Source organism: Falco biarmicus, chromosome 9 (assembly GCF_023638135.1).
Source record: "Falco biarmicus isolate bFalBia1 chromosome 9, bFalBia1.pri, whole genome shotgun sequence".
Classification (NCBI taxonomy): Eukaryota; Metazoa; Chordata; class Aves; order Falconiformes; family Falconidae; genus Falco; species Falco biarmicus.
In genome coordinates this window covers 6,665,109-6,679,495 of record NC_079296.1, presented here as the reverse complement: position 1 = coordinate 6,679,495, position 14,387 = coordinate 6,665,109, and the positions used below count along the sequence as shown (strand labels likewise).

The window sequence follows — 14,387 nt, the reverse complement described above, 5'->3', positions numbered from 1 at the left end:
GAGGGGTGGGGGAAAAATAAAAGAAAATTCTGCATCATCCTCCACCTCCCCTTCTATAAAGGTGCCATTTGTCAACCACAGCTTTGCCAGGACCTCACACTGGTACCTGCTTGGTTTCAGGTCTCTCTCCAGCAGCCACTTCGGGAGCGCTGGGTTTGGCGGTGGGTGCTTCTGGCTTTACAGCTTCATCAACGTCTTCGTAGTAGGGGTACTCATAGTAGTAGGTGTCACCTTCTCCCTCCCCATCGGTGTACTGCGAAGAGAAGATGAGAAGCAGAAAACAGACATTTTTAGACATCATGTCAGCATGGCCATGTTGTGATACAGATCCATGCAGTGAAATCTTTCCCTTCCTCTTGTTCACCAGCTTCCATGAAACCTTCTCCAAGAGGCTGGCTTTGGGCTGCTTTGGCAATGGTTGTGATCTGAGGAGGTTCCCAGTCACCTCTCGGTCCTGTGGCACGTTCTCCCTTATCAGAGAGGATGGACCTACCCTGCAGCAGTTCAGTCACCCAAAGTAACACAATAAAAAAAGAAAAAAAAAAAAATTATATATATTTTTTTAACCTCAGACTGTTGAGACCTCCCAGGTCACACATCTGACATATCGAGAGAGGGGAAGAAAACATCGGAACCGTGCAGCTGCTCTGAGAAGCAGGGATGCTGTTTTCACTCATTCAACTGCACTAATCGCATCTGTGTGACTTCCCATCTGCCCGTGGCCCGCAGGCAGGAGGGCTCGGAAAACAAGATATTTTCAGCATTTTCCACAAGGCGTCAGTCATTCTTCAAAATGAAATACAAACAAAACATTTGGTTACAGCCCGGCATGGCAAATTTCTTTGCTGGTCCATCGCTCTCACTGGCAGCCAATGCCGGCATGTGGAAGAGTTATTCTTACACGGAGCAACACAGCCCTAAGACAAGCCAACCCTTGTTGAACTGCTGGCTCCAAAATAAGAATTTTATTTTCCTGCTACCACATCTTTTGACCACGCCGAAGACTATTTATTTTACTTATTTATCGTTTCTCCAGAAGCACTGGCAGAGTGGTTATGGCACTTCCCTGGGGTTGGGCAGCTGTGCCTCATCCATAAGCATCGCTCTGCTCCCCAAAGCTCTGCTAGGCACAGGTTTTTAATACAAACCCAAAAGCTAAGCCAGAGCGGGCTGACAGCACTACAGCTTTGTGGGCATTCGGCAGGAGCCTGCAGATCTGAGAGCAGCTGAAAGCAAGAGAGTGCACGGACCAACAAATCAGCCCAGGAGAGCAGCCAAGATGCTGAGAAGTGTCTGAGGGTGCCAGACACTAATTGCTGTGAGCTGAGTCTAAGACCTCTTAAAAGTCTGTAAAATTCAGGTGATGCTCTTCTAGGAATCAGCCACACAGACATGACTAATTGAGCAGCAGAAATAAAAGGCATCCTGTATCAGGGTGGGTTTTTTTCTTTTCTTTCTTTTCTTTTTTTTTAAAGAAAAGGTCCGAGGCCAACTCTTTGTAGAAAAGATACTGAGCACAAGAGCTTATACAGATGAGCGAGGAGCATTCCTGCCAAAATGAAATTCCAATGTCAAATTCATAGGCAAAAGCGTTTCCCCCTTCTTTAACACCTGTAGTTTTAAAGAATGGTGAAAAAGAACTGCTTAATCTTTTTACAAGTTCAATAGTAAAGTTGGAAATTTAAAAGCAAGTGCCTGTTTTGGATAGGATTCGACCTGCAAGGGAAGGTCAGTGTTTCACACTCAGCTCAGGCTGTCTCTCCCACAAGTTTTTGAGCTCCAAGCAAATATTCATTTCAGTCTGGAAATGCAAGGAGCGCAGAAAGGAAGGGAAACTCCCGAAGGCAAGAGCCAAGACCAAAACCTGCAAATCCTAAACCCAAGCTGTCTCAGCTCTTACAGATGAGTTGCAGGGAACCTGAACAGGAGGAAGAAGCTGAGTGTGTTTCCAACCGCAATATGGAGCTGGCTCCTGGTGCCCCAAAAGCATCCCCAAACCCTGCAAGGGACTCACATATTCATCCTGGTTGGGGTCCTGGGACTGGGGGGAGTCTGGGATGGCGGTGTCGCAGTCAGGGCTGTAGTGTTCACAGTAGTCATAGGCTGCTCGGGGGTCTGCCACGATCAGGAGCTGCTGGATGTCACCCTGCAGAGAAGGGAAGATAAGAGTGTCAGGGGGATGATGGATGGTGCACGTGGAGCCACCAGCCTGAGAACGCAGTCAAGAGGACAAACACCACCAAGAAATGGAGAGCAAAACACTTGGCAGGGCCACCTCCCTGACCAGGGCATGTCACCTGAGATGAGCCAGGCAAAACCCCTCCATGTCCAGGGCAGGGTCAAGCAGCTGCTTATCTCTGGCTGTTCCATGAGGTGTAAAGGCGCTGTCCTTCATACCCCGTCCCAAATGCACCTTCCCAAAAGATAACCACATCTGCAGAGAGGTCACCCCCACATCTGCAATGCAGCAGCACTGACAGCCCTGGGCAAGGCAGGTGCAGTAAAAAGAAAAGGGCTCTACACACCCTGAATCAGCAGTGTCCTGTGGACAATAAAAAAAAAAAAACAACAAAAAACACACACACCAAAAACCCCCACTTCCCTGCCTGGTCCTGTGCAGCTTCACAAGCTCCAGTCCAAAAGGCTGTTCATTGGCCTCAAAATTTCTCTGTTTCTCCCACCCCATCAGTTGGACTCATGAAAGACATCACCACCACCAGCCCTTTCTATGTCCTACCTCACCTCAATTTTCCACCCGCAACAGTGAAGCAGACACAGAAAGAGATTAGAAATGCAACTGATAATCCGAAAAAGAGAAAAGAGGGAGGGGGGTTGCAATGGTTTATTGAAAACCAGGTGCAGAACAAGGCCATGAGGCGATAAGGCTGCTTATCAGACCCCTCACTATACAGCGAAGGAAGTTAGAGCTGAAATCACGCTTTAGTTTCCTAAAGAACCACCACAGTGCTTAACCACAACACCAAAAACCAGTTTACTCAGTAGACAGTTGCATAAGACAAGACTTTACTACTTGGATTATTAGAGCTGATACTTTAATTAGGGGAAAAAAAATCTTATTTAATAATAGAAAAACATGGCTAAGGCATCAGGGGAAAAAGAAGGAGCATTACAGCAAAACTGGGAGGATGACTTGGGCATGTAATGGGAACCAGAAGCTCTGAATGGAGCCTGGCCAGACGGGTGAACAGCCCCATGGAAAACCAAAGGATATTTTTGAAATTACGGGCCAAATCTGCCTTTGTGCATGCAGGCTGCAGACGGTCCAGCCATGAGTGCCACTGGATCCATGGGGAGCTCAGCCTCCCATGAACATGTACCATCGACTCCACCAAAAAAAACCAACAAACAAACCAACAAAAAACCAGCATTGTTTACACTTTTGGCAGAGATCCACTGGGAACAGAGGTTGTAAGGACTGTGGGGACCCAGCTCCGAGGGACAGGGACAGCTTGTGGCTGCCTGGGGTTTCCCTTCTTCATTTCCAGGTTATCACATCCATCTCTGCAGCACCTCACCGTAATGTCTGAGCACCTCTCGGATGCTACACAACTTAAAACTGAGCATTGGTTTAAGCTTATTAGTCATTGTTTCCTGTGAATAACCTTTAAAAAATTAACAGCAATGTCTGCAAAGTGGTTTTCAATTTTCTATTTTGAGAAAGAGAAATAGTCTCTTTCCTTCCCTTTCCTTCCCCCCCATAAATCTGTAGAACAGTTCTGTCATTACTGTTCTGGATTTTTTTTTCTTTTTATTTTTTGTCCCCTCAACGTAACCACCAAACATAGGGATGCAGTATTGGGGAAACAGAAAATGCCACATTTTTGTCTTGTAAAACATTTCCCATTTCCAGACAGCTCTGGCCATCACCTGACAACATGATCTGCATGGGGAACTTGGCCATGGTGTGACCTAGAGGACTTCGCCCAGCCCTGAGCAGAGGCTTGAAGGAGCCAGGGGGTGCGATGGGGTTACTCACACCCACATCACCATCCCACCCTTCAAAGGTAATTCTGAGCCACAATCCCTTTGGAACTTTCTCGAGTGGAGGATGCCCAGCGCAGCCAAGGCAACTTGCTTTAAGTTGATGGTGTGAAGGTCCCTCCAGCTGCTATTTCTGCACCCAGGACCTCAGCCACCCCTGCCCCTCATTGACACCCCAGTTAAGCCATTTATGCCCTTCTCTCATTTAGGTGGTTAAAGCTCCCCAGTTTCCACAGGGTTATGGGGACTGTCCAGCACTGTTGGGATAAGCTGAAATAAAACAGCCACACAAGCAGACTTAGTACTTGTCTCCAAGAGGCAAGGAAGGAAGGCTGAAAGCTTTTTCTTCCTGATAAGGTTGGATTTACACCTCAAGGAGAGCTGATAGTCTGTGTCCTATAAGTGACCAGGACTATAACTGTGTTTCCTCGAGGAACAGATAAAGCAAAGAAAGGCATGTTGGCTAAACACAGTGCAAAAGGTTAAGCAGAAGAGAATTTGCTAAAGCTGAGTTTGCTTTTAATCTCAGCTGATGGCAGCTCCTGAGCTCTGCAGGGGGAGAAATCCTGGCCTGATCCCACCCTGCAACACAACAGGAGCTGAGCATCCTCTGGGTCCCATGGCTCAAGGCACTGGCAGCACCTTTGAGTACATGGAAGGACATCACCTGCATGTCCCAGGAGCCACAGGCTCAAGCCTTGGGGTCACAGCAGAAACCCCAGCCCCACTCAACACCCCAAAGGACAGTGTTGACCTGGTGGTTGCTGCTGAGTGAGCAAGGGAGGATGAACAATGGAAGCTTCCTGCTAGTTCTGGGTCAAGAACCTGAGAAAATCAGTGCGTTACTGAATAAATTTGGTACACGAAGGGTGCCAGGAAAAAGCGTGAGCCGCATCAGACAGCTCCTTCAGAGCTCACCACGCTTCATGAGCATCGCTCAACATGCCTACTATTTTCCCATTTCCTTTTCAAACCAAATCAATCACCCTGCCTAGCAAAGTTCATCCTTTTCTTGTTGTTCCAGCAGCAGCGCGCAAGCATGCAAAATCAAAAGAAAAACCAATGCACCCAATTTTGGAGGAATGAGAGCCCCAGGGAGCATCTGAACTCAAGTACACTAACATGGGTTGAGCAGCTTAGTGGTAGGGGAAGGAGGAGAGCTCTCGGGGTTGCTAGACCATTCATCTTTGTTTCATTAACAGCAAGTGCACAGCACTGGTGGATACCCTGTGTTAACACTTGTAAAAAGCAGACAGGAGTAAAACCTTGTTAGAAAGATTCCCAGTCAACTGACCTCATCCCTCAGTGCAAAATAATAAAATGGGCTAATTTAGCCTGTAATAAAAAGCCCCACTATCTGAACTTCACAAAAGATGCACAAAGCTCTGCTGTCAAGAGCCCCATTTCTTTGATTTAAAAAGCCGACTTTAAATAGAGCAAGCCGTGATGGGAGGTTCACAAGCCTTTTGTGTCCTCTCAAGTGTGTTGCCGCTAATAAATTTCACCAAGAGATAGCTGCCCCCAGCCCCGGCGTGGGCTGACAAAGGCGGCAGCCAGCTCCGCTCCCCTTCCTCACTCAAGTGTCTATTTGTTTCACTGTTACGGTTACACAAACCACCCAAGCCTCTCTCCTTCCTATGTCAGCATCTGCTTTTTCAGCAAAAGCAGCAATAACGAAGATACTGTTAATTCCCCCCCAGCACATGCACACACAAGACCTATGGATTTTCCATGAAGCCTTTGTAAGAGAGCAAATTAACAATTACACTAAGAGAATGGTTTAAAGACTTTACCAGCCACGTCCTTTACGTTTTTAAAACTTATTTTCAAGTAAAGAGGTAGCTAAGTCTGGGAGCAAGGTAGTAACCTGCTGGTATTGCTCTGAAGGTCACCAGCAGTGTCCTCCAGCCCCAGCCACCCATGCAGACAGTGGGGAAAGTCCTCTTTTGGCACATGAGCAACTCAGGCGCATCTGGGCACACGGAGCTCAGGAAAGTGCTCCAGAAACTGGGCTACTTCTTAGCATGCAGAGGCAAGGCACAGCTGCACTTTCCTAGTTTGACAAGAAAAAAAATCTGAAGCAGAGGGGAAAAAAAAAAAAGGTCAATTTTTGCCTGAAAGTAACCAATATTTCATCCATCAGAAGAGCTAGTTTTTAAAAAGGGGAATAAATCACATTTTGACCTTTATTCCTAGAGCTTTCCATGAAGAGGAAGAGGCAGGACAGCACATTTATGAAAACGATTGTGAGTTGCGAGGCTTTTACTTGCTCTACCAAACAGATCTAAGCGCTAACTGTCAGGACCAGTAAGAATCTGTCTGACATTTATGGTAAAGCCATTTATGCCTGATGACTCATTTGCTTTATGGATTAAGTTCCATCAAGCCAGTTTAATTCAACTTCCCAGCCAGATCCCAGACAAGACTGGAAAAGCTCTTCTGGAGCATTTTTTAACACTTATTCTATATGCGTGCAAAAATGTCACATCGCTTCCAATGACATCAACTTCAGTAACTTGGAGAAATCGCTGTGGTTCAACAAAAACAGCTGGCGAGGATAATGGGAGTGACTTCATCTGGCATTGGCAGCAGCTCCATAAATACTGGGATTCTTCAGGGCTCTCACTGCAACGTACTGATAATTAACTGGGCTGTTGTTTTAGTGCATTACCCCAGAAGTCTTAGAGACTCCTTAACACCCATAAGAATAAATACTGCTTGATGTGCTTTTTTTAACTCCTACATTTAAACTGGATAACCACAGGCCCAGGATGTACAATTGTACCAACCCCCAAGACAAAGAAATTCTTAAAAATTATTGGAAGCAATTGGGATGTTGCTGACTTACAACAACAAACTCACCGGTTCCATAAATGCAAACCCAGTCCAGTGGCTTAAGAGTGGCAAAGGTTCAACGCAGCTTTATGATGAAGTGAAAGCTTAGAGATCCCAGCCACCAGCAAGCTTCCAAAAAACCTAATCCCTGTCTTGGAGACAGCCTGCCAGCCCTCAGATGTTCCACTTGATAAAACCTGTCATCAGCACTTGCCCATGGATGGAGGCTCTCCACTAAGGACACAGCAGCTGCCCTGCTCCAGGGCTCCAAGCAGCTCCTTGTCTGCAATGGTTGGAGTAAGAGTGGTATTGGAGAAGTCAGTGAAGAAAGGAGTAAGGAAGCCCACCGTGCCCTGGCTCTGCCGGTGTAGTGAGACCCCAGAGGTACAACAACTGCTCAGAGGATCGGCACATCCTTTGTTGTACCGGCATCATCCCCGGGATGCTCATTTAAAAACAGCTGCTCCAGGAAAGAAGCCAAATCGCAGCAGTGGGGTCAGACGAAGCCTCCTCACCCCCACCAGCTCCTGTACCTGTGCCCTGAACCCCTCTCGCTGGCCAGCCACAGGCAGGAGCCAGCTCACCAGATGAAGCAACTGGTACCCAAAAGGCATCCTTTGAGCTTCCAAAATTTTCGTGCTATGAAACAGGAAGGCAGTAGTTTGTTGTCTGGCTCAAAAAGAAAAAGAAAAGGCTTGACTCACATGCAGTCATGAGTCAGCTACAAATACTTGGTGGTTTGGATAAATCCAACCCGGATGTTTGCTTCCCCATCCTGAGCGGAGGGGCTGCAGGAACGGACAGGGCAGCTTTGCTGTGAGACCTCTGCTATTTCCCCTCTCGGGCTCCAGTTACAGCAAGAATGGCTCCCTCCGGCTTTTGGCACTCAGATAGGAGCCTCTTGAGCCCTCTTTAGAGAAAAAAAACAGGTTGAATTAGGCAGAAAAGGGATAGAAGGTTCACTAGAACCAAATATGGCTTTCAAGGGAAAAATCTGTCTTACAGGCTGATAATAGTTTCTTTTTCTCACGGCATCACCATCTGGAAGAGGAGGTACCCTAAGAAACCCTGCTTTCATGACACGTCAGCCTAGTCCTGCATCCCCACCTCAAAGCTACATTGTTAGCATTTCTGGTATTAACCTTACAGAAAAAAAAACCCTACGGCAAGTATTTGGACAATCCACATGCCTCTTTCCCTGACCACAGCAACAAGAAGAAAATAAGCTCTTTAGCTCAAAGGTAATTAACCTCCCCAGTAATTTTCAACCTTTATATTTTATAATCCCAGGGATGAACCCAATTTCCTATCATACAGGGATCCATTAGCTCCCTGTTAGCCCTGGCCACTGGCTTTGAAGGAGCAGGGCAGGGAAGCGTGGTCCCCTCCTCTGCCCCTCTTCCCCCTTCCCTGAACCTGCTGCCCTCCCCTCCGAGCTGTCCTCAACACCCAGCCCTGCTCCAACTGCTGGAAAGGGATGGATGGATGGATGGTTGGGCAATGCCACGTCGTGCTTCCTCCATCCATCACTGCTGCGTCCCTGGGTCAGCCACTCCACGGCTGTTTCTTAGAAAAGCAGTTTTTTCGGAGCAAGGGGCTGTGTTTCATACACACTTGCAGAGACCACAGCATGCAGTAGGTCTGTCAGTGTAACATCGCAACACAAATTATGAGCAGTTTAGCAAGGACTCCTTAACTGGAAGGGAAGGACAAGCAGTTGTCTAAGAGAAGAACAAAAGCCAGATGGCTTTGCTAATTCTGGAAAGCTGTCCTGAAGAAGCTGTTGCTCTGCCAATACCAAAATACCAGTCAAGGACTCGAGTCATTAGCAGAGCAGCAGACGCTAATACGAGGTTCATTTCCAGGCAGCTACTTCCCCAGCCCAGCCCCAGCTCCGATAACCACGCAATGTAAATAACACCCTACCCTAATGTAAACACTCCCCTGGCAGCAACCACAGCCGCCGGCGCAACACCAAGCACTCTCTGTGCTTGCCGGAGCAAATGTGAAGCCAGAGCTTATGCCAAAGTCCTTTTTTGTTTAAGTGACAACGCAGAGCTAATTCCCAAAGACAATATACACAGTATTCATCAGCAGTATGGATTATTTACATGACAGCACTTTACAGGCGACAGATGGACCCATCCACCATTCCAGTTTCCTATCCTCAACGGGTGAAAGATTTTCTTGCCTTTCCAAATGGCTGAGTATGTCAAACCCATTAATCATTGCTGACTTCTTCCTGCCACTTTCCCTAGATTCCTCACCAAATCCTGACAGCCCAGAGCCCTTTGCTCTCTCCAGTCCCACACTACATCTCTACAGTTGCCCTTTCCTCAGCCCCCTGCTACCCTCAGGCACTTAACCATCACATCCTGCCCCGAGAGCTTCTCATGTAGGCGCTGGCATTGTCCTGAAGAGAACAGAAAAGGGATGAGATGAAAAAACCTGGCCAAGCTTAAATGGATATTTAATGATGGGGCAAGAGCCCAAGCCAAGCTCCAAACTCACCACCCGGACCGCACAGTCCCATCCTCCCTGCCTCAGCTCCCCATCCCTTCAATGCCAACACTGATTCATCCCCAGGCGCTTCGCCTAATTGAAACCTCCATCCTTTCAGAAGAGACATCTAATCACCGGTTTAAAGATCCCATAAAGCTCTGGGGCTGCTTTATGCTTTGAGGCAATCGCAGTTCACCTTATTCAGCCTTGACCCTGACTGACTGAAGGGGACCATAGTGCTCAGATGAAGCATTACGTGCGCATCACACAGTTTGTTACCCCGTGGCTCCCACTGTAAGCCATGAATGAGCATTGCTTCCAGCCAGCGACACGTCCTTCCTAGCTAAAAGCTCGTGCCTAGGCCTTGGAGGACAGTTTTTGTTCAAAAATTTACCAAATGGGTGGAAAAACCCAGATAAGGCAAATAAGCAAACTGCTGTTTAATTAAGATCCAAGATCTTAGGGGACACAGGGAGGAGAGGAAAAGAATCCTTAAGAAAGAGGCAGCTTAGAAAACAGGTGGCATTGGCAGAAGCACAGAAAGCATCAAATCTACAAAGTATTTACTGCAAGGTTATTGTAGCAATGCCTTTCTCCAGGGCTTTTGTTTCAGAGCTGGAAAAACCATGGTAGAGACAGGGCAGCATCCCTCAGCAGGTCTGCCCCACGCAGCCCTCCTCCAGCCGGGGCACTGATGGGGCAGGACCTGCAGAGCCTGGCTGCACACGAGGCGCAGGTACTGGTAGCAAAGGGGGTTTTCTTCAGGAAACGGGAAAATTTAAGCGGGGGAGGGCGAAGAAAAAAAAAAACCAAAAACCCACCCAGGAAAAAAAATCCAAGGATATACACAACCCCAGCAGGAACTGGACTGTGGTTTAAATCTCTTGTCCTTATAATGCCGGCTGAGAGGCTCCCACAGGAGCATCCCAGGTCAGGCAGTGCAGAGCATCCATCCCACGCACGTACTGGGGGACGTGTCCAGCTTTCCCTTGACTCATGTCTGCTGCTGCAAGCCACCAGACACGGGCTGCGTGCTCCCCAGACTGCCCTGCAAAGCGGACAAGTACTTTTATTAACTTGCAGCTAATGGCACAAGGGAACGGGACCCACCCAGAGAAGAAATGACTCCTCGGCTTCTGTTTATCCTCACAGATCTATGCAGGCGGCCTGACATCAGCCGCTGCAAACGGATGGCATCGCCACCATGCACAGAAGTTCTTTGGAACAGAATATTTGCAAACTTTGATTTTTCTCTTCCACTTCAAGCTCGCTGCTCCCCTGCTAACCCAGGTCCCTCTTAAAAGCGCCGTCATCCCCAGGGCTGGTGCTCCGCTGTTGATTTGTCTGCATTCCTCCTTTTTCCAGCAAGCACAAACAGCGTAACCCTACGGGATGGGAAGGGACGGCCAGGGCAAAGCAGCAGCCAAGCAGTAGGGACTGCAGGAAAGGAAAAGGCTGCCAAGGTGGCTTAAAAAATAAAGCAAAGACCTGCTAAAAACACCCAAAAAGAGACAGATAGCCTTAAATCAACAACCGTCATGCCTAGACACTCTGCCGGCTATTATTGTATATTTATGTCTGTTAAACAAACCACAATCTATCTGCTAGGATTTTGGGGTGTGAAAATCAGTTATGGACACAGAAAGCAGGATGCGACTGAACCTACTCTGCAGCCCCAGCCTGGAACGATGGAGAGACAGGGAGAGGGGCTGCAAGACTGCTGTGACAAAAGGCTGCTTTATATTCACTCCTTCTCTACAGCCCGGCCAAGCACTGTGGTAACACAGGCAAAAATAATACGAGAGGTTTCTGCAGCTATTTTGCAAAGAAGGGAAAAATAATCGTGCACAGTTCAGGTTTTTAAAGGAGAAAAAAAAAAAAAAAAAAAAAGAGAGAAAGAAAAGAATCCCCTGACAGTACCACCTCTCTCCACACCAATAAAGAGAGGACATGACTCTCAAATTTCATTTTCCTATTGTAAAGTCAGTTCTTTATATTTGCAAAATGAGCATTTTTAAACTTTTTTTTTTAAAATAAATTGTGTGTTCTGGGCAGATGGTCTAAACTCCCCCAGCAGATTAGAAACACATGCGAAGAACAAGGAATCTAAACCACACATTTTTATTAAACTGCATGACTTCTAGTTCAAATTTCATCACATCGAAGTAAATATTTTCTCTCTAAAGTAGCAGCTGCATGTGAGGTTACGCAGATGTTTCATATATGTACACACGTGCACACATGCATGCAGGTGCCCATATATGCACACCCCATGCTCCCTGATAAACTTTCTAGCTGTCAATGTGATACCACTACCGCTGAAGCCAATTTTGCAATTTTTCTTTTAAAAAAGGAATCTGCCTGTACGCAATTTAAAAAAATCAAAGCTGCAAGGGTTGCAAAATTTCTGAAATACCAGATTTAAGGTTGCATACCCTAAATATATCACTCTGTACAGACATATTAGCATACAGTCTTTAATTATTACCCAGGAACACGATACTTTTGCAGTGTTTCCACCTTGCGTGGTGCACAGGTAACAAAACCACTTTCCTCCACAGCCCCTTTGCAGGCTCCTCTAAGCTCCACTTTGCAGCTGCGGTGCTGCATACATGTTTTGCACATCCATACTGGTATCTAAGCATATCTATCTTTAAGTGTGACATCTACAGATGCAGATGTTAAGCGCTGCTAACTTGAACGAGCTCCTCCACTGATAGAGGAGGAAAGCATCCAGATTTGGGTACTTTTGAAAGGCTCTGACTTCCTAATGACTTAGTTTCCACTTCTGGCACGGGACACGCACCCTGCTAAAGCCTGACATATCCCTTGCGGCTTTCCTAAAGCCAAGCCTTAATCCTTATCCCTGACGTCTTTCCTGCAAAAGCTGGGATGTGTCAAACACAGCTATCGCCGGGTGTTTACAGAGCGCCTGGGCACTGCCTCCGGAGCCGAGCACGTGTTTCCCGCTGGAGCACTGACCACATGCCACATCCACAGGGACGGACCCTGACCCAGCCAGCACAGCCTTGGGAGCCCATGTCGGAGGTGCTGATCTTACCATGAAGCAACCTGTAGCTGAGGGCAGGCTCCCTGTCCGCCCAGCCCTTTGGAGGACACCAGTGCTCTCCATCAGCCTTGAACCCCTCTCCTCTGAAGGGCTGACCCACACCAGCTTGAAGCCAGCTGAGCACGTGCCATCTACCTTCCTCACCAGTCACCCAAGCCAAGCCCTAATAATGCTGCAGATGATGGAAATCCCAACCAGATGCAAAGCCAAGCCACAAGACCTGCTCATGGTATCCACCAGTGCTCTGCTTTCAGCCCCAGCCATGCAAGAAGCCCACAGCCTCAGCTGGTGAACACCAGCTCCAGGGGGAACCTTAGGGCTGGAGGATGAAGAACTGCATCCATTTCCAACCAGCAGCCTGCTGTGGCTCTCCTGGCCAGCTGAGGACCAACCTCAGCTGACACTCATGAGAAACCATTTGCAGGTCTCCTGCAGTAACACCTTCCCCAAGAATGGAAAATGGGACAGGAGTTGGAGTCCCTTGGATCGCGGAGACCGAGTCACCAAAGGTTCTCATAGCTGTGGGATGGAAACCTTGCAATGTGATCTTTCTAGACCATGCTTGACTGGAAGAAATAACCCCTTTGCTGGCTTGTTTTTGAGCTGCTGGCTAGGCAAAGGTGTTTCTTCTATTTCAGGGGAAGAGTGAAGAAGAAGAAGAAAAAAAAAAAAAAAAAAAAAGGTAAAAAACCTGACTGCAGAGAACCCTTCCAAAGTGACTCAGTTTTCTTTGGCTGCTCCAGATCTCCCATGAACACGGTAAATAGTCTGCCTTTCTTTTCCTCTCTCCAGTTTTGACTGAAAAATAGGAAACCCAATTCTGAGAAGAGCTGGAATGAGAGAAAAGCAGGTTTAGACTCCGCATGCAGGGCCAGCTTGGCAGAAGGACTTGGCACACTTGCACCATCTCCTAGGGAATCTGTGAGATGTTAAGGTCAGACCTGGTGTAGGTCCTTAGCAGACCTGATCTGTGCATACTCCTTGTGTGGGATCTTAAATGCCTCCATGCAGCTGGGCAGAATCAGTTCTTGCATTTTTGCCAGCACAAGATGCTACAGCAGAACAGGGTCTCTCCCTACAAGAGGAAATCGGAGCAGAGCTGTTGCACACATGGCAGGCACACCAGAGGGTAACACCTTCAACACAAGAAACAACCCAGCCTTCTGGCTACTTCTGTAATTACAACCACTAGCAACTAAATATTCATCTCTTGTGTAGATCAGAAATGACATCGGGAATTATTTGATTTGAAGGTTTAAACTAACACATGAAGAAGCATTCCCCCCTAATGAATTCATTAGGACAGCAATGCATTTTTTTGGCTGGTTTCCCCTGAAAGCAAGCCATGTGTGATCTCTTTGTGCAGCCACAGGTGTGTCCGTCTATCTCAATAACTCTTGAATCTGATAGCTGATTTCAATCACTTTTGACAGAGGAAAAAGGCTCAAGATAATTAAATTCTTATAACTGTCATGGAAACAGACAGCTAGGTAAAAGAAAGGCATCACACAAGTTCATTGTCTGAGGGGAGGCTTTGCAGCAAGTTCACATCTGATCAGCTATAGGCATGCACAGCAAGAACACATCTCTTTTCTTATGGTAGAAACATTAAAGTTTAAGCAACCACGAGACACAAATTAGAAGGAAACGAGACCTGACTAATCTCAAGGCATCTCTAAGATGCCCAGTTCCCGCAGTAACTGGAAAAAGATGAACTGAAGCACCACAAAATAAGCAGTTGTTCTTGCATTTCTGCCTATACATGGAAAACACCCTCTTCTCAATTTTCCAGACCCAAGGAGAATGGAGTTAAAAATGAAGTATCTCCAGGTCTCAGCAAGCCAGCTCCTCTGGCAGCTCCCCGAGGAACATCACAGAACACAGCAGAGCCCACGGGTTCCTTGCTACCTGTCATCAGACGCCAGCCACATGCAGGCTGGCATCGCCACCCATGCAACCTCAGACGAGCCTTTACTCA

General features: G+C 47.3%; 1 protein-coding gene across 2 annotated transcripts in view; it reads right to left on the bottom strand.

Moving 5' to 3' along the window:
- Positions 1 to 14,387, bottom strand: part of COL5A1 (collagen type V alpha 1 chain) — a 160,400-nt gene that overhangs the window by 85,454 nt on the left and 60,559 nt on the right. For both annotated transcript variants that reach the window (XM_056351721.1, XM_056351722.1), the window contains exons 5-6: positions 2,015 to 2,146; positions 107 to 253 (exon numbers count right to left, since the gene is read on the bottom strand). In XM_056351721.1, coding sequence (XP_056207696.1) covers positions 107 to 253; positions 2,015 to 2,146 — 279 coding nt within the window. The remainder of the gene's footprint in view (positions 1 to 106; positions 254 to 2,014; positions 2,147 to 14,387) is intronic.